This window comes from Mesoplodon mirus (assembly GCF_964341445.2).
Source record: "Mesoplodon mirus genome assembly, chromosome: 4".
NCBI classification, from domain to species: domain Eukaryota; kingdom Metazoa; phylum Chordata; class Mammalia; order Artiodactyla; family Ziphiidae; genus Mesoplodon; species Mesoplodon mirus.
Window position 1 is genome coordinate 97512102 of NC_138979.1, and position 21292 is coordinate 97533393.

Here is a 21292-nt window from a genome sequence, read left to right on the forward strand (position 1 = left end):
CATTTTACTTAAAGAGAGATACACCCATAACATATGATAGTTAGATCAAGGGGTTCTGCACTTAGCTACCTACCGCCTCTATTCCACCGCATGACCTCAAAGGCTCATGAAGCAGTTAGGTTTCTCGTTTGTCATGGGCTCTTTTCTGGTAACCCAGAGTTGTACTTCAGTGTGTCAATGTTGCCACGACTGTCAGACATGATGTAACCCAATAAAAGTGATATATAGAAATGTCTTCCCCTGTTGCTTTGAGAAGATACTGTTCTGCCACAAAAACAAAGTTCCTTCAAGAAGTATTGTATTCTATAGCACTAAGAACTTGCAATCATGTACATTTTGAACTTGTAAATAATTAGTGCCTTATCAAATCTGTTAGGGCCCCAGGACAAAAGGAAACCTCGATTAATGAGCAGTGGATCTGACTGCAAAATGGCTCATTCCTTTAAAAAAAAAAAAATCTCACACGTCTGACTCACGGTTTCAGACTGAAAAATAAGAAAGGTCTTTTAGAGATGTACCTACAGTGCAGACTTCATGTTGTTTTAAAATAGATTTATATCAATATTTGCCTAAAGTGGCTCACATTAAGTCGTTTGAAACCAAGGACAACACGGTCTCCCTTCAGTATAGAGACATGTCTCTATACCTGATTAACCGTCACCGCCAGTGATTTTCTTCTTCTCTCTTTTCCTATGACCTCTGTGGTTGTAATCATTTGTTCCCACCTTGGGGATGGAATGTGGGACTTGGGCCAAGTGTACCAGCTCACAGGGGCAAAAGGTGTGAGATGGAGGGATTTCTGACTGAGTGCTGTTCACAAGTGGCGCTCACAGCTTACCTTCTAGGGCTGAGTGTCAGCTCATCCTGCCCGAGCCCCGCTGGGAAATGTGGAGGTGCTGGGGCAAAAGAGAGTCGTTTTACGTTTGATCTCAGTGATGTGTATGGGGGTTTCTTTGTCCTCTCAGATGTTCGCCCAGGATACTGTTACACGGCTCTGGCAAACGGGCGCTGTTCTAACCAGCTGCCGCAGTCCATCACCAAGATGCAGTGCTGCTGTGACGTCGGCCGGTGCTGGTCTCCGGGGGTCACTGTCGCCCCTGAAATGTGTCCCATCAGAGCCACGGGTAAGAGCCCTTCCATTTATCCACAGAGTATCTCTGCTCAACCCCCTGCGAGCCCAGGGGCAATGTACGTGCTGCAGATTTAGTGGAAACCTGTGAATAACATTCCAGAAAATAAAAGAGATGGCCTTCAGGGAAATTTCCCCAGGTAATGAACAGGGGAAATACAGAGGTCCATACAAATGACACTGTTAGCAGGTACTGTAAGCACCTTGCGTATTAACACCGGGTAGCAACCTGACCAGTCAGAAGAACTGATTCCTTAGTCTCCTGTATTTCTTTAGTATCCTCAAAAGCTCAGCAGAATAAAACTCAACTCCCTCAGAGCCTTTCAGGTGAGTTATTCGGGATACACATTTCCTCCTTCCCTAACATTTGACACTCTCCTCTTCTTGGTTGCCAAGTCCTATTGATGTTTTTTTCTTTTCGATTTCTCTTCTCTGTCATATTCATTTCCACATAAAGCTCATTTTCTCTCATCTGCACTATTGCAGTAGCCTCCTAACTGGTCTTTGTGAAATCCACAGCTGCCACGTAACATTTCCCAAAGCCTAACTCATCTGAAATTCACTTTTAAAAAATTGTGTCTGGGGAAAAAGTAGAGAAAGGTGTCCAGAAAATTTTTTGCAGGATGAACTCAGGCAATATCCAGTGGTCCAAGTCACTCCATTTCTTGAAAATAAAATTTTACTACTTAGCAGGGCATTTAGAGTCCCCAAATCTGATCCCCATTCATCTTTTAATTCTTGTTCTTTATAGTAACTTTATTTTCTAATTAAATTATGCAAGCCAGCTTTCCTTGAACCCAGTCTGAGCATTTCTAAACTCAAATATTCTTTTTTCTCCAAACTTCTCCCCAGTTCAGGTCCTTACTCCCTACTCCCCAGCCCTGCTACCTCTGCCTGTTATACGCCCTCTTGTTGGTTGAGATTCCTCTCAGATATGACCTAATCCCTGTACATCCCAAGACCACCACTGCTGAAAGGGCTGCCTTCTTGCTCAGTGCTCTAGGTTTGTACTGTTGCTGTGATACAGATCCCATCTGCTCAGGTTTGTGCCTAGGTGTGTTCATATATAGTTTTTTACTAGTTAATAAATCTCATTAGGGGGTTTCAGTCATCATTATAGTGCCTTATTCCTTCTAATTTTTTAACGCTTCTCTGGTACTTAGCGAGAACTTGCTGATGGGAGGCATTCACGCAGAGTGTACAACTTACTAGTTGACGTCTTTCCCACCAGTTCTAAGTAAAAATTGGGGTAATAACTTCTTCTCAATCTGGTTCCTGAAAAGTATGTTTAAATCAGGAAACTTTAGGGGAGAAAATCAAGATGCGGATGGATGAATGTAGAGCTATTGAAATAATTCAGAGTGTGCTATTCACAGAATATGAATGCCCCATTATCATGGGTTATAGACCTGCTCACGGATGTTATTTTTAAATTTCTATTTATTACTGAGAATTATGTGTGTGGATTAAAGAAGCAAGAAAATCTTTCAATAAATTTTAACATATAACAGGTCATATATTTTGCCATGTATTTTGACTGTCTCTGGCCTAAAAATATAAGGCACCCTTCTTTGTTCACTAGGGGGACCATTTAGTAGGTCACTGTTTAGAAGCACATGACTTTCTACTAAGACATACTGCTTGGATACCAGGAAAATCACTTTTTAAATGTATATGTTAACTTAGGAATCAGCAGCACTGATGTGGCTTCTTTCCTATGTTGAGACCTTGAATAGAAGAGAGAGGACTAGAGTAGGCTTAGGTGCTGAAGACCTACTTTGGGACTCATGGAGCAGAAGGCCCGGTTCCCCTATGTAACTTTGCAGGGAGCTGCTCTCCCAAAGGGTACCACTGAAAGATGAACAACCCTGAGACAGACCCAGAGCAGAGCAGATGGATAGAGCAAACTAATTTGCAGGCAGTTGTGTTTGTTTGTTCCAATGGTCCAGTACCAGTAGTACAGAGCTCTGGTTTCTTAACTTATGGAGAGTGATGACATAGGAAGGATTATTTCAGATTGGTCAGCTTTTCACTTTAAAAAAGAATCCGTATCATCTCCGGGTTAAATGGAGATAGGAAAGTTGGACGTCAGTTGAACAAAATCAGCTCCCGGTTGCTGATTCTGAATGTAAAGGGGCTCAACGGAAAGTTATTAAGCTGAAGAAAGTAGGAAAAAGTACAGAACCCAGCCTGATACACTTTCATGGAGAGGTTGAGATGAATTTAATGGCATGCTTAAAATAATATACCCACCTAGTTAGCAGAAATGCTGATAAACTATCCAACTTCTTTTATAGAAATCCTAAAAGACTAAAAAAAGAGGTCGATTGGTGCTTGGAAGCTAATAAGTACAATTGCCATTCAACTAGATCCAACATAGTTAATAAATTCCTCTTCTGTGCAGTTTTCCAGGTGAGGCTGAGAGTGGGATTTCGTCATGAGTTAGACACGATCCTTGACTTCAGAGACTGCACAGTCTTAGTGGTAGAGAGTTGGTAGAAAGCAGGTAGCCAGGAAATGATGGGTATGGCACGTCCAGGTGATAATTCTATAAGGAAGATCACTGTGGTTTGACAATAGGGATTGTAGCATCCTGATTCAGGGAAGCATAAACAATATATAAATCCTTTCCAAATACAGTCAAGTACTACAGAATCTTTGTGGGTTGAAATTCCAGATAAATAGTGCAGTAGTAGAATTCTCTGAAAACATAAACTTAACCTGAGTTGGAAATGTCAAATATGATTGAAAAAGCTTTAGTAATGGACCAGAAAAAAACAACAAGGTACAAGGTACAAGGTATGTTTAGCCAAATGTAAATGGACAGAAGGTCCCATGAGGTTGAAATATGAATACATTTCAGTACGACATATCACTGTGTCATAGAATAAGTCAGATTCTAGTCCACAAGGAAAATAAAAATACTAGCCTAATTTCTATTAATGGATGAAGCTAGTATAGAAAGTACCTATGGGAGAATCCCTGTGTGACAGAGGTAATAAATAATCAACATTCTGGAAAGAAGGAAAAAAGAAATTTAAAAAATTATATAGTTTACTTATAGAAGGGAACTGTGACAAAATATGGCTATTTGTAGGAAACATGAAAATGAGTGGCTTTAAATGACGCCTATCTACTGATAAACCCAAAACTTAGCAGCAGCCCTGACTTCTTCTCTAGGCTTCAAACTCTCTTTGAAAACTGCTTTGTGACATCTCCATGTGGATGCCTGATATCTCAAAATTCATATGCTCAACGTATAGCTTTTGCCCACCAAAGCTGCTCCCATCACAGTTTTTCCCATCTCAGCAAACGGCAGTAATGTCTACCCTGCTGCTCAACTGGAAAACTAGAAGTCATTCTTGATTTCCTATTCCCTCAGCTCTGACATTTACTCCTTCCCCAAACATACCCCATTCATCTCTAAAATAATCTTCAAATGTGTTTATTTCTGTCCAGTTCCAGCACTGGCTCCCTTGTCCAGCCATCCTTGTCTTGCCCTTGGTCTTCTGCAGCAGTCTTACCTCCCTCCAGTACAGTCTCCAAATGCCAGTGAGAATGATCTTCTGAAAATGTTCATCTGATCATGTCCCACCCCTGCAGAAGACTACCAGTGACTTCCCAAGGCATATAAAATAAAATCCAAGCACTAAAACGTGTGCTCTTTAGAGTCCCGTGGGATCCACAGGTGGGAAGACTGGGTGGAGATCATGGCATTTTATTCTATTCTTCCTTGAGGTGAATTTTGACATAGGTAAAGACTTCCTAGGTTTTAGGAGGGACATGTGGTACACGCTCTGGGGAGCTTGTTTCCAGTTTTGAATTCTTGTTCCAGTCTGGTTGCTGCTGTAGGTTTTAGGAATGCTGACTTGGGGAAAAAAGCCAAGTCAGCTGGCTTTTTTCCTTTTCTCCAATTGACCTACGTGGTTTGATGATCAATTCTATTCAAAATTTCTTTACAAAGTAAGGATGACTTCTATGGGCCTATGGCATATGCTACCCCTCAGCTGTTTGTTGTGGTTTTTTTTTTTTTTTCAGAGGATTTCAACAAGCTGTGCTCTGTCCCTATCGTAATTCCCGAGAGGCCAGGATATCCTTCCCCACCCCTTGGCCCCATTCCTCCAGTTCACCCTGTTCCTCCTGGCTTTCCTCCTGGACCTCAGATTACAATCCCTCGACCACCAGTGGAATATCCATATCCATCTCGGGAACCACCAAGTAAGAGCTCAAAAGTCATCTAATTACATTTCTTGCATTAATCAGGTTAACTTTTTTGTTGTTGTTTATGCTGTTTAAGTCATTAAGTAAGTTTAACCAATCCTTAAAGATTTCATTTACAGAGTGTAGTATATAAGTTTCTCAACTGGCCTGTTGCATAAAGGAAAATGGGCAGTTTCATATTCTCCAGAGATTAATGTCCTTTTGCTATTGATGTTGTGGGAGAAATTTCAATCTGATTCACAGAATGAATTCATAGAGGAGGCATAAGATTACCCTTTGGGTTATATACCATGCAAAGCAGTTTTGCAAATAGTTAAATGCCAGTAACTCACTGCCTTTGTTGCTTCCCTGCGCTTGAAGCCTGAGAGTGAGGCGGAGGGAGCGGTGGGGAGAAGCGGGCAGAGGAGGAGGCTACAGCGAGGCCTTGGTACCTGGCAGCATGCGCCACAGTGCACAGGTGCTCTCTGTAAGCGAGAATGGAAACATGCTCTGTTGACGCCAGGCGACCTTTGCCCAGAGTGTCCTCCTTCCTTTATGATTCAGCATCTTGCCCATTATTATTGGATTCAGTGCTGGTGGAAGATGCCCTAGTTAGACATAATTTTAATGGGGTTTCGTGTTATTCCTTCAGGGGTGCTGCCAGTCAACGTCACTGATTACTGCCAGCTGTTTCGCTATCTCTGTCAAAATGGACGCTGCATCCCAACTCCTGGGAGCTACCGGTGTGAGTGCAACAAAGGATTCCAGCTGGACCTCCGCGGGGAGTGCATTGGTACGTGATAGACCACTAGCTTGGCACCAAGAGGCTGCTGCAGTGCTGTTCCATTACTGTATAGGTTTTCTATGGCTGCTATAACAAATTGTCTCAAACTTAGTGGCTTAACAGCACAGATTTATTATCTTATATTTCTATAGGCTAGAAGTCCGACACAGGTATTTCTGGGCTAAAATCAAGGTGTCGGCTGGGCTGTGTTCCTTTTCGAGGCTCTTGGAGAGAATCCATTTCTTTGCCTTTTCCGGCATTTAGAAGCCGTCTGTATTCCTTGGCTGAGGGCCTGTTTCTTCATCTTCAAAACCAGTGGTGTAGCATCTTCAAATCTCTAACTCTCTGGTTCTCTCTTTGCATTCCTTCTAACACGTTTAAGGATCTTTGTGATTACATTGGGCCCATCTGTATATAATCCAGGAGGGATGGATTCCGCTGATTAGCAACTTAATTCCCCTTGCCATGTAGCATATTCACAGGTTCTGGGCGTTAGGACATGAACATATTGGGGGGGCATTATTATGCCTACTGTAGTGACTTTTAACTTTCATTGTAAAACACATTCAAGGCATTGCTGGTAACTCTAACTTAAGCCATCCTATCGAAGCCTGACCATTAAAATAAAGCATTAGAAATATCCCCAAATTATGAAACTTTGCATGGTTTACTAATTTGAATGGATAACTTACCAACTATCTCTAGTTAGCAAGGAACTGAAGCAAGGAACTTTAAGTTGTTGATAAGGCAGTTAAGCTAGTGAAGGAAGGAAATGTAACACAAGGATAATTTGTTGGATTGGATAAGAACACCCAGTTGCCATCTAATTTTTAAAAAATAAACTGCTCTCTTAGGTCTATTATAAATCCCAGTTCCAGTTATGAATCAGGCAGAAATAAGTAGTTCTTGGTTTCTCATGCTATATAGTTTCCTGGTGATATAAAAGCCCCTTCGAGTAGTGTGTTAGGAGAGAGTCCTCCAATCCTGAGAGGTCATCCAGAGCTGGGTAGGAAAGGCAAAGGGAACATCTAGCTCAGGGTTGTGAGATCAGACTTGCATCTGCCACAAGAAGCATGTGAGTTCGGACAAGTGGGTTCTCTTCCATAAGCTTTAGCTTCCTCATCTTCACAAACAGAGGAATAAAAACCGGTTTACCTGTAAGTAAACTGATACACTCTAAATGAGTGTAAAACTAGTGGGAGCCTGTCTAGGGGCGGGCTGGAGGTGGTAGCAGCCTTGATGGTGGGTGAGAATTGCCCTTTAAACAAAAACAGCTTCACGGTTTGTTGTAATATTCATAGTGGAACTCAGAAAGGAATGCTTAGATATGGTTAGGTCTTCTTTTCATTGAAAAATTGAGCTTCAAGAGACACTCAGAATTCTGTCCAGAAGCCACTTCTGAAATATTAGTCTGTTTGATTCCCTTATGTCAGACCCAAGGAAGAGAAAATGTTTATTGGCTTGGAGTGTTGAGTTGCTGCGTATTTGGCATTTTTCTCTGAAAAATGACACAGGAAAATAATACATTCTAACTGCTCAACCAGTTAAAGTGGCTGGTGACACTGTTATTGTAGTGGAAAGAAAAAAGATCTTTTCATTATGCTATTTATTTCTTAAAAGGAAAGTGTTTTAGCATGTAAAGGAAACCAGTAAAATGGTCTAGGAGTTATGAGTTACTGCGATCTAAAGTCTTACTGAAATATACTGTGTTTTGCAGATGTTGATGAATGTGAGAAAAACCCTTGTGCTGGTGGCGAGTGTATTAATACCCAGGGCTCCTACACCTGTCAGTGCCGACCTGGCTATCAGAGCACACTTACCCGGACAGAGTGCCGAGGTACGTATGGTCCTAGCTTGGCACGTCGGACATGTATGCTAAGTAAGGAGTTGGCTTTGAAGGAATTCCGTGGAGTCTGAATAACCCTTGCCAGGAGAGGCTAATATGCTCCCATTGCTTTTTTGCACTTAATTCCAGAAATTGTTACTCTGAAGGATAGCATCATAAAATCTGGCAAACATTCAAGTTATTTTAAAAGATGTTTCTGTGCCTGTGGAAATATCTTCTTTTCGCTTCCTTTTTTTTTTTTTTTTTTTTTTTTGCCTTATCACCATATTGTCTTAACTTTTAATCCGAGAGCTAGGGAATGGGGTTGTCCTTTGTTGACACAGAAACTGAGTAAAGTTTCAGGTGAAATTTTACACAATTAATTGCTTCATGGAAAGGCCTGAAGGATAAGAAGTGCCTGTAAGTTCTTGCTGCTTATTCCGTGTAGTCAGCGGCAGCATCACCTGGGAGCCAGTTGGAAATGCAGCATCTCAGGTCCCACTTGAGACTTGCTGAATCAAAATCAGCATTTTAACAAGATCTTCCAGGGACCCTTACGCATGTTAAAGTTTGAGAAGCACTGCTATAAAGTTTCCTCACAAAAATTTCCCTTCAGATTTGTTTATTAATTGACTTATTAAGCCACCCAATATACCTCTTATTGGATGACTTTGATGTACTGAGTTTCTGAGATAGAAATAATTAAGATATGCGCCCCAGAAATAATTAAGATACGCGCCCCACCTCAGGGGACTCAAATATCTATATCTCTATAAGTTGGGCACAGAATGATCTGTTATCATTGATCAGTAAAGCCAGATAAAAGCAACAGAACTCTGTTGAAATTAAATACAAGGGAAGATAGGGAGGTTTGTATCACTTTAAAAATTTGTCAGCCATTAATGAGTTAATTTTATTTGCCTCTTTTAGCAAAAGTTCTTCATATTAGTTGAAGGCATACAGATGTTTTTATTTTTTATTAGTGACTGTTTTCAAAATCTTTGAATTTGGTTCTGACTTAGGGATTTCTTGCCATCAGTGTATTTTAGTACACTGCTTATAAATGGCAATTTTGAGCAGAAAAACCTGGAGCACAGCATTTCAATCTGTTAATATTTCTATTAATGGCCTACTTACTGAATTACAAATATAGTGTGTGAATTTTTAACTGAGTCTAGAACCTTCTTTTTAACTATTGTTTAAAATAATCAGCACGTACAAACAGTATACGAGGCATTTTGCAATCGTGGAAGATAAACCGAAACCAGTGTTTCAGAAGACAGCACTACTAAATAAGCAAATAGAAGACATTCTTGAGAGCACTCAGCTGCGGCAGGGGCCAATCAGTGTAGGTGCATGTTATTATCATCACTCTGAGACTTAGTTTATTAGAGACTGAAGATCACCTAAAAGCCTCAAGCACTGTCTTCTTTAAGAGCTAGTGCGAAGTTTAGCCCAAGCACAAGAAGTTGATAACATGATCACATTTGGGGGTGAATGAAAGTTGCCTCAGAATGGTCAGAAAGGCTGTATACTTAGCTGAGAAGGACACGAGGAACTGAACAGAGGGGACAGGAGAAACATACAGAAACACGGTAGAGACTTTGAATGGCAAGCTTTTCATTTATTTTTGTAAGGCAGCAGGAGCCCGATGGCATTTTCAAATTAGTGAAGAGAGAAAAAGCTGAAGTCTTTATCCTGTTTATTTTATCCTTGGGCCCCCATAGATTATAGAATCCTAAAAAAAAAAAGTAGATTATAAAATCTTTAAAAAAAAAAGTCTGCTGAAGAATATGCAGCTTTTACTATTTTTTGGAGTGTGGAGCAGGTCAGATTTTAGTAAGGATTAAGAAATAAATGAGAGAGAAAAAGATTGTAGGTTGTTGGCACAAAGATCAGACAGAAGAAAAGCCCAGACTGCCTCAGCTAGTCCAATGACTCGTGTGGAAACCACTGCTGGATCTGCCCAGAAAGAAAGTGCGTCTGAGGGTCAACCACAAGACACCGTGCAGACACAGAGTAGACAGAATAACCAGTATGCCATGAATGCACATTCTTGTCGTCCAAAGGATGTTTAGGGCTCTTATACCCAGGCACATGGCCTCAGCTCTGCATGGGTAGGTCTGCTCCCATCCAACTCTGCTCAGTGCCCTGGCCTCTATCTCCTGGGGAATAAGCCCTGGCAAAGGTTGTATGCTCTGTAGACAAGGTGGTTTGTGTTCATCATTTTTGATGTTCATCCAGGCATGTAGCCTAGAAACTGAGGGGGGATAGATAATCCAGGGTAACTCGTTGTCCACTTTAGGTTAATTACTAATCTTTAAATGAGAGATCAGATGCGGGTTATTTGAGTTATTGTCATTTTTAACACTTCCATATCATGCTCTGTTGTTTACTTTGGCATAATATTAAACATGAAAGAAAAAAGGGGAAACGCCCCCATAGTACCAATATCTTGTTTGTTAGATAGAATACTCATAAAGTTATAAAAGAGACTAAGAATATATAAGCAAATAAAACTGTATTTGGACCAGAACTGCCATAAGGAAGGTAGACATTTCAGAGTCAAATGATTGACGGTTTTCAGATGGAATTAGGTTTTTAAATTGTTTTTTTTTTTTAATGGCATTTCTGTTTAACTGTTCTGATACAGCTAACAGCAGATCTGCCTTTCTGATCACGTCTTAAAAGACACCAGCCAAAGTTCATTGTAAATAATGATATATACTGGCTCATTGAATTACCTAGGAAAATGGTGAAAAAGAACCTATTTTGTTTACAGAACTGAGATTTAGGGAGTCTTATTAGAAAGTAATGTTAAATTAAATGCTATTATGTTGGCATTTTTTTCTTTCATATGTCTTTCAAACTTTTATTAGTAACCCTAAATTTTATATTATTTAATACTGAGTTTACATTGAAGAATATTATTTAGTAATCAAAACCCAAGACTAAGATCATGAGTTTAGAGATGGTGAGAGGAAGAAATAAAATAATTTAAAATCCCCTAAATAAAGCTATTTCTTCCTTTTTGACTTCAATTTTAGACATTGATGAATGTTTACAGAATGGCCGTATCTGCAATAACGGACGTTGCATCAACACAGATGGCAGTTTCCATTGTGTGTGTAATGCAGGATTTCATGTTACGCGTGATGGGAAGAACTGTGAAGGTAATATAGTGTAATAATAATTACAGTATAATCATGTCATTCCCCTATTCCATTGCAGTTTCAGTATCAAGTCCAAGTCAAACATTGAGTGAAAGGTCAAAGTATCGAATATATATTCACCTATTGTTATCTGGGAGGATGCCTAACTTTTAACAGTATTAGTTCCTTTAATTCACATTTGTTTGAGTCAAATAACATTGTAAATATAGGAGCAGAGCTTGCTATTTAAATATTCCTGGTGATGAAACTTTTGTAGCATAAATCATTACTTCCAAATTTTATACAATCAGAATTTGTACATTAAAAAAATAGGACACACCTAATCTCATATATTCTTCTGTCACTTATAATCCTTTTGTTTAAAGTGTCTATGTAGTAATGAAATATTACTAATGAATATCTGAAAATGTAAAATTTGTGAGAAATGTTGACGAGAGTCAGCCCTTTATATTGCCTCTTGAATTAATCACCTCACTTTGAATTGGGCTGTTTCATTTTGTCTTTTTCCCTGCCTTTTCTCCCCTAAATTGAAAATGTGACAATTATTGATGAGTTTCCACTTCTTAGACCTTTAGCAAAAAATGAAGAATGCTCCTTATCATCTTTCCCAATGTCTTCGGGAAAGATCCCAAGAATCTATTCATACATTAAAGGAATTTCAAAATTGTTCTTAGAAACATTTTTGGCAGAATATTATCTCAGTGATTCAATTCAAAGACTTAATGCCAAAATTCTCAGTTGGGATAGAGTCTTGTTTAAAAAAGAAAAAATCATAAATTACTTCGGTCTGACTAAAGCCTGTAAGTGAAAACACACTGTGTCTAGAAGAGCAAGTGCCTCCTAAGACAGCTGTAATATTAAATAAAATAGCATACTGATGAATTTAAAGAAATATCTGTATGCTCAAGGGATCCTAAAGGTTAGCTGTCATGGCTATACTCTATAGTCAAGTCTTGCATTTTTAAAATACATTTTTCCTATCCCTATTTAAAATTGCTTCAAACTACAAGCAGTTCTCTGGTTTCTACTTTTTAAAGAATCAAGAAGTAGCCTAAATACATTTCACATTTCATCATTCTTAGTTTGGATTTTGTTTTTATTTTCAGTATATTAGAAGTAATGTGGATCTGTAAATATAACCATCAGGCTGTTAACACACCTTTCAGTTTGTAAACTGCTGTTCCTAAAAGAGCCTTGTTAGCTTTTATTGAGTTAAATTTCATATATATATTTATATGAAAAAATGTATTTATATGAAATTTCATAGATATATATTGAGTCTAATACATATACATGTGTATATACATATACACATATACGTGCATATACATATTACATATATACGTATATGCTTGTGTAAGTATATATGTATATATATACACACATGTCCTAAAATAAATTTAGCCCTATAGTTTGCATGCACATGTCAAAAATTGAGAACTTGAGATACATATTTCATTCATATTTCATATGGCCACTCTTCTCTTTGTAAGCTATAATTTGGATGAAAATTAACCTTAGACAATAATAACAAAAAGTAAAGAAATGTGACGAAACAGAATTATATTGATCCAGATTGGCTTCCTTTGTAAGCTTACTCATCTGGCCATAAGAAAATATATCTTTTGTATTTTTCAGATATGGATGAATGCAGCATAAGGAATATGTGCCTTAATGGAATGTGTATCAATGAAGATGGCAGTTTTAAATGTATTTGCAAACCTGGATTTCAGCTTGCATCAGATGGGCGTTATTGTAAAGGTTTGTGCTATAGAACTCTAAATCATATTCTTCACCCGTTTTTTCTCCTCTCTACATTGCTTAGAGCTACCACCTTTCCTTATTGATTCTCCCTATTTAAAGTACCCCTAACTCTGTACTAAGAAACCTGACTGGGACTCCTTCTTAAATCCAGCCATCCAGAGAGCTACGATTTATGCCCAGAAGGCTGTTCTTACTTCAGAAAGGATGTCTGGTGTCTTCTCAAATGAGCCTGATAGGCTCCATAGCAAATGAATGAGAAACTGAACTACCATTTGGACTACCAACAGCTGTACGCATCTTTTTAAATAAGCTGAGTTCTGCCTCTTCCTTACAGTTGAGGAATAATGACAGTTGGCTTCTTGATGGCTGTCATTTGCCACCTCTTACATCTTCACCTGGACAAAATATTGTAGACTCTTATTGCGGTGATCTCTTCTTCATAATTTCTTCCAGATACCTTAAGAAACACAATTTATTTAAGCTTTATCAAATCACAGAAGCAAAAAAGGGATACAGGATTAAGCAGAAGAAATAAAGGAACCAGGAGCCATTATTTAGCTTTGTAACTTTTGCAATAATCTTATTGCTCCAAGTAGTGAAGCAAAATGAAGATTTTTATTTGTGCTGTTGAAAATTGGGGTCCTGAGAAGAGTTATCAGGAGATAACTGGAGTTATCAGGAGAAGAAGTTAAATTTGTGCTTAGTGTCTCTGCCTAATGGGGTCAAGGATGAGTAATTATTGCCCTTGTGTCCAAGATCTGAGCTGCAACCAGATTTCTCAAGGAACCTCATACTCAAAATAGATCCAGGGTATCTGTTAAAATATGACACTCAAAACCATAGTTTCAGATGTAGAAGGTAGAGAGAGCATCAGGCTATTCAAGATGGAGAAGGGAAGAAAAAGTCCTATGGTGCCTCTTCTCTGGGTGCCCTTGTATTAAGTCCTTGTATTAAGTCTTCAGTGTGATGTGTATTTTCTCTAGGCTTAAAAGAGCTTCTAGCCCTTGGTTGCTTACCTATATTCTCTATGACCTTCACATCAATAGCTCTTACTATCATGGAAATCTGCCTTCACAGCAAGAAAAAGTCTTTTTTTTTTTTTTCAAATTTGAAGTAGGAAATTGGTTTCCATGCTTTTGAGCTATGTGTTGGGAGGAACTTATAGTTGGGGAGACAAGATTAACGCATGGAAATATTAAGACAGCATACAACAAAGCACCAAATTGTGCAGATTAAGTGCTGTACAAGTGAAAAAGAGAGGGGAAGGGAATGATTGCTGGAATATTTGGAACTAGGCTTCCAAACAAAATAACAGAAGGAAATGTGAAAGTCCCTTTGTGAGCAGAACTTTTCTGAGAACACACACTCCTGTCTCTTACCTATGCACAGAGCATGCTAAGATTCACTTTCAGTACCTATAGGCTGCCAGTGACCCAGGCCACAGACTTTTAAGGGTGGCTAATAGATAATGCTGTTGTAACTATTTCAGAAGATATTATGACCTCATAGGTGAAGCTCGGTTTTGCAACTGTTTGCAATCAGTGAACTAGTATCTTATTGATAAATGGATTGTTCCAGTCATTTGAAAGTGCCTGATGATTAAAAGTCTGCTCTGACTTTAACATTCTGGCTTAAGAATCAGAGCTAGAGAGAAAGAGAGGGGGAAAATGCTCCATATCCTTACCTGTGTCATCTTTATTCTGATGTATAGAGAAGATGGAATACACAGACTTGTAGTAAGAATAAAGGAAGAAAAAAGAAAAAAATTTCTTGTATGCTGAATTTCTTTTCCATCATTTTTCTCTTGATATCATGGGATAAGATTTTCTCTTAGTGCTGAACACTTGGTTCTGATCCCACAAAGATGTGACTGTTCAAAGCTGAATGAATAATGCTAATTTAATTGCTACAGTTAACTAATCTGATGAACAGCCTGGTCTCCCTCATCACTCTCTGAAGGTGGAGGCCACTCACTTTGAGCAACGCCCTCTGGATCTATGTTCCATCGCTGTCCCCAGTAAAAAACCTTTGGATTACGTTTCAGGCTGTAGTCACCACTGTTTTACTGTAGATCTCAATTTGAACAAAAAGGTGACCTGAATAACTGAACCAGTTTGAGTTCACATATTTAAATATAACTGCTGTTTTAAAATACAATCTGTACACAGAATCTTGGACCATCTGAATATATTTTGTGCCAAATAACACAAGCTATGTAAAGCGCAGAGGTGTTTCAGTCTCACTTTGCCTTTTTAAGGTCAGAAGAAAGGAAATATTCACCTATACCAGTTGTATATTATAAAAGGAGTTGTTATAAAATGACTTGTTTCTAAGTGTTATATGTTTTCCAAAACACAGTTTTGGTACCATTTCTATTTCCATGTTGGAAATAGAACATGTTTGATACCATGTTCAGGGGGAAAAATATCTGCTATTATTAGTATGTGCCCAATAAAATCTTTTACCAGGCCTCCCTAAGGATACACATACGATACTATAAAATATTTGTAATGCTTAAGAGAAATTTTTCTTTGCTGGGTTCCAATTGCTTACAGTGCTGTTGTTGGCTAGGAATTGTCATCAAAATCATCTATATTCATTTTCTGTTCCTTTTTTATGGTGTTCCATCCAGGCTTTAGTTCTGTGTCTCCTCATGCCATTCTAATTTTCCCAGAGAGTTAAGGCATGAGTGATACTGGAATGGACACCAGTCTGGGTGTTTGATGCCAAAAGGAGAAGAAGCTTCCTGCCCAGGCCAAAGATGTAGTTTATTATCAAGCTAGATTTCTGACAGTCCTGGAAAAACTGCCATGTGAAACATTACACAAGGCCCTTTGTCTTTTAGCTGTCACTTTCCTTCTTCTTCCAATTCTGTTTTTGCCTTTGTGATTCTTACTTTGGATAAAAACAAAACAAAACAAAACAAACAAACAAAAAAACTCAGCAGAATGTTATTGAAATAGCTTTCTATGGAAAAGAAATAAATTCAGACAGTTTATGTCTCTCAATTTTTGTTCCTCTTCTCTCAAAGGAAAATGAAATGCATCTCACTGAGCTTTTATTGTTGACGCTGCATATTATTGTGAATCTTCCCCATTTTCAAGTCTTAGAACTGTAAATATGTTATGGCTTTAGATAAAGTCACTTTATTTATTTTTTTTCTCTTTTTTTTTAACATCTTTATTGGAGTATAATTTCTTTACAATGTTGTGTGAAGTCACTTTAGTTTTAATAAGTGCTTTTCCCCACCACAGATATTAACGAGTGTGAAACACCTGGGATCTGCATGAATGGGCGTTGTGTCAACACTGACGGCTCCTACCGATGTGAATGCTTTCCTGGACTGGCCGTGGGTCTGGATGGACGTGTGTGTGTTGGTAAGGTTAAAGCCGTAACTAGATGTACGATAGAGATCCACCCTCTGTCAGTCAATAAAATCCGCCAGTAATAAATGTACTTGACTGTAGCAGATATGATACAATTAATATTTGTGGGGCAACAAACCAACAGGGTCAGTTCTTTTCTTGTATGACATGGATATTAGTTTAAGGGATAGAAAGACGAGCTGAGATAAATGAAAACCAAGGGAATCCCCACCTCTCCTTCTCCCTTGTCTTTCCTAATCACCTAGCTGTCCTCAATTTTCTCCAACCCTCCTTTGTTAATAATGGTCTTTGAAATTGACCTGTATATGCCCATTATCTCATGGTGAACATTTCATTTTCATCTAGGGAATTAAATGTTCCAAGGGAGGTATAGAATGCAAAGGAGGATATGTATAAGTAAGAAACTTATATGATAATAGTTTTATGTGGCTTTATAAGAAGTTTGAGATTTGTTGATAAATAGATACAAAGTTTTTCCAAATTATGTTTAAGAAAAGTAGTCGGTAGACCCTTTGAATTGGGAGAGGATTGGACATAGCTGGAAATCCCCTCCTGGTGGTAAAGATGATACTGCTTAGTTAGACCAATATCTGCAGATTTGTATAAATGAACCTTTTACAGATTAAACATCCTCCTTTTTGAAAGTACATCTAATTCAGATATTTAATAATTGCATGTTTATTTTGAGGTGGTCTGTATTTCTAATAAAGATCTTATTTATCATAAGGTGAGATTGAATGGTCACCATCATTCATTCAACATTTATTAAGTGCCTTCTCTGTACACTCCTGGGGAAGAAAAAAATGAGTGAGGTATAATCCTAGCCCTTAAGGACCTCACAGTTGGGTAAACCTTAATAGTCCCTAGAGAACTGAAAGAGTCTAGTAATTGGTTTCCAGTGCTTGGAAGCTGAATGCAGAATGATTTGTTTCGTTTTGTTTTCTATTGGGACCTAATACCAGAGGCATTCTCTGTGAGTTAGAACAGGGACAATGGCTAAATAAAACCAGCTTCAACTTTGACCTGGGGGGTTCCCATCTGTTTGAAGTGATAGTATGATGACAGATGCTTCTTCCTGTGTAGACACACACATGCGGAGCACATGCTACGGTGGATACAAGAGAGGCCAGTGTGTCAAACCCTTGTTTGGTGCTGTTACCAAATCTGAGTGCTGTTGTGCCAGCACCGAGTATGCTTTTGGGGAACCTTGCCAACCGTGTCCTTCACAGAATTCAGGTATGTCGTGTCATGGGGATGCCCTAGTACTCCCAGCCTTCCGCCACCATCTGCAGTCTTTGCACTTTGGGAAGTCACGGGGTAAGATTGCGTCTGCTCTCCAGGTGCGTCGTGTGCCTTGCTGGGGTCTTGGCAGGGGCTGCTCAGCCTCTGCTCAGACTTCCTCACAGGCCCAGCCATCACTTGGATTAGGCAGCACATTCGTGCCTCCCATCTGAACTCCTCCACCTCAGTAATAGTCATGCTCTTTAGGGTATGTGCGACTTGCCTTGTTTTCTAAAGTAGCTTCACAGTGTTTACATTTTGTAGGAACTATTATAAAAGCAGAATTCTACAGAGTGTAAAAGTAAATAATTTTCAGATTACCTGAATGTTTCCAACTTTTTTCCAAAAGGCCATTTGTGAATTTTGTTCAAATCCTTCATTCTGGTTTAGGTGTGCTTTTCCTAAATGATTTTATTCAACTCTAGGGAAAAAGTGTTTTTCTCAATTTGAGTGACATGGCATAACGAAAAGAAAACTGGTCAGTGAGTCAGAATTCTGCTCCCCAGCCACAGGCAGACAAATTACTTAATTGGAGGTTCAGTTTTTTGTGGATTTTTGTTTATTTAGGAATTTTTCTCCCCTAATTTCAAAAGGATTTGAGATGGCTTACATTAGTAAACAATTATAAAATAGAATAATATGGAAAAGGGATCTTCACTTTTTTTCATCTATGAAATGAATTGTCTTAGGTAATCCAGAAGATCCTCTCCAGTTGTAAATTATTTCTGTTTGTAAGGCAAAAATAGTTTATTGAAATGAAAGCAATAGACTGTCAACATTTGAACGTAATTTTAAGGTAGCTTGGCAGTTGACTTCTAATGTCCTAAAATAGAATAAGTCCTAACTTTGAAAACATGTAGCTCTGATTGGTTGGTTTACATCTAAGGTTCAGTTAGTTCATTTCTGGCCTAGATACTATCTATTAAAGACGAACTCACAACTTTTAAACATTTGCCATTTTGAAAATGATAATATTTGAAATCAGACAAAAATTAAAATGTATTATGAGAAGTTAGAGAAAGTTAAGTGGAAGACTTTAAAAGTCTTTAAAATGGGGAAATGCCAGTTAAAGAAAGAAAGCTTTATTCTGGATGACTTGCTTCACCCAGTCATTTTATATATGATTACTAACAATTAAATACATGTTTGCAATAATACTTCGATTATATAGTATACAAATATAATTCTATCTAAAAATATACTTCCATGCAACTTTACAGTTGTATATTATTAATATCATCCTTTTTTTTTTTTTTCTTTTTGCGGTATGCGGGCCTCTCACTGTTGTGGCCTCTCCCGTTGCGGAGCACAGGCCCCAGACGCGCAGGCCCAGCGGCCATGGCTCACGGGCCCAGCCGCTCCGCGGCATATGGGATCCTCCCAGACCGGGGCACGAACCCGCATCCCCTGCATCGGCAGGCGGACTCCCAACCACTGCGCCACCAGGGAGGCCCTAATATCATCCTTTTAAAGTAAAGTTTGCTACTTTAATTTTTCAAAGTACTTTCCTTGCATACTTTGAATTTACAAGATAGATGGGTATCCTAAAAACTGGTACAAGGATATAGGTGATTTGTCCATGTCCTGAATGAGTAGAATAGCCAAAGCTTAGAATCCAGGATCCTTGGTACATATAGTTTTTTGTTTTTACATTTTCCTCTGGACCAATTACATCTCCAAAGAATTCTTATGCTACATAGGAAAATGAAACATAAAAGATGACCCAAAGAAACCAAATTTCTTTAAGTGGTAAAGCTTAAAGAGAGTTACATTTGAAGCTCAGTTCCACTACCTTCTGTTTTATATTTGAATCAATTTACACAAAAGTGGTCCACATGTGGAAATAGTTCCATCCCGTTTGGTTTCTCCACCTCTTTGCTAGGTGAAAATGCCAAATCATGAAGGATTGAAATGTAGGATGTCCCTTATTTCAGGAGAGAGGAGTGATTTTAAAGGGGACTGGAAATATCCAGAAGGAATATCTTTAGTCAATTTAATGAGAAATTCTAACCACTTAACATCTAAAGCTCATCTTTGTGCTCTGGAAGTCAAATAAACTATATTTGTAGATACATCTCACTGGCTGCTGAGCATTTACTCCTTGTAGAAATTGGTCAGTTAAAGCCACAGAAGAGTAATGATTAGGAATTTTCTCTTCTGTCTTCATTCCACTGTCTCCATGGCGCAACAGTGAGTTAGCTCAGCAACACCTACCATTTATTAAGTGCTTGAGTTGTGCTGAGCACTTTACATGTTCTCTCAGTAAATCTACAGCACTACCACGTGAGTTGGGTATCATTTTCTACACTTTATATAAGAGGGAACTAGAGAAGGGAAAGGGCTTGCTCCCAAGACCCTCAGCAATAAGCTTTTTGGTACCATTGGTACCATTTCTATTTCTACCATTCAAACCCATGCTGATGTGAATTCACTACAGAGTCTAGTACCAGATCCTGCCCAAATGGAAAAGAATAATGACAATAATTTGCTTCCATGTAGGCTAAGCATCAGCTAATTTAACACTAATTATAAAACTGCTTTCAGCAAAACTGGCATGATTTTGTTTTTCCTGTTTTATTAGTTACACTAGTTCACAAGTGCTTTAATTAATTGCTGATGTGAGAGAATAAAGAGGATGTATTTCTTTCTGCTGCCAGTCCCTGGCTTTCAAACACAATGGCAGCCACCTTCCCATTTTTTTCCCTTTTTGGCTCCTTTTAAGATGATTTAAAAATTAAGGGATTTCACCACTTTTCTCAAATTTATGTTTGGTAGAAGACAGAGGCTCTGGAGGAGTCAACCTTCATTTTTTAATCTGTATAACTCCTTTGCATCCCCTGTCATCAGGAACGCAATTTTCTAGAATGTGGAGGTATAGGAACTATTTGCTTCAGCACCGAGGTACAGGTGGCCTATGTAAAAAAGCCCCATCCCTAATATTCACTTCTCCTGCCACCTAAGCACAAATGATCTGCATTTGACCATGAGATTCTGTAGTTGCCAGAAACCATGGGCAACTAAGGGAAACTTAGTTTCTTTTCCTTGGATTAAGTGTGGCTCCTGTTAGTTCTCCATTTCCATCATTCACTCTTAGGTTTATCTAAATATTGTTGGAATTGTGTATAAAGCATTGCATCAATTTTAAGAAATAGAAATCTGATTCCATCACAAATTTGGGAACATATTCTATAATACCTCCATTTCTTCAGTAAGATCCAGTTTTAACATTATGCAATACATTTCCTATGGATTTATATAATAGAATGAATCTGGCATCCTGATAAATATTAACTTTAAAAATACACATAAATGCAAGTGTAGATACCGTGTTATTCTTGTGAGGGGAGGCTAGAGAATTTGCAGAGAGAAATGAGAAAATGTTAAGAACTTGATTGTACTGAAAAAAATAGCTCGAACTAAGAAAAGAATTTATTTCCAAGATGGTGGGAGAGAGTTTTATTAACAGTTAAGAAACCACATTTTAACAGGCACATTTCACTGTAAGTGTAAAGTGTTCCCTGGTGAAAAAAATCAAGCCATAGGCAAAACACCTTTTCCGAAAGTGCTTGCACAAGGAATTGCTGGAACTCGCGGATATCCTTATAAGTCGTTTTCCACGGTGATTGCGGAGCCTTTAAAATAGGAGCCTGGTGTGACTCCCCTAGGAGATGCCTCCTTTTCCGTTACCACTTTATTTCAGTTCCACTCACTTTGGAGGAAATGATGTGTGCAAAGCCAAGGGCAGGATCG

General features: G+C 38.5%; 1 protein-coding gene across 1 annotated transcript in view; it reads left to right on the forward strand.

The window, feature by feature from the left end:
• FBN1 (fibrillin 1) overlaps window positions 1-21292 on the forward strand; it is a 261762-nt gene that overhangs the window by 138410 nt on the left and 102060 nt on the right. The window contains exons 10-17 of the mRNA XM_082617138.1: window positions 966-1124; window positions 5168-5347; window positions 5982-6122; window positions 7831-7950; window positions 10986-11111; window positions 12750-12872; window positions 16130-16252; window positions 17345-17497. Coding sequence (XP_082473264.1) covers window positions 966-1124; window positions 5168-5347; window positions 5982-6122; window positions 7831-7950; window positions 10986-11111; window positions 12750-12872; window positions 16130-16252; window positions 17345-17497 — 1125 coding nt within the window. The remainder of the gene's footprint in view (window positions 1-965; window positions 1125-5167; window positions 5348-5981; window positions 6123-7830; window positions 7951-10985; window positions 11112-12749; window positions 12873-16129; window positions 16253-17344; window positions 17498-21292) is intronic.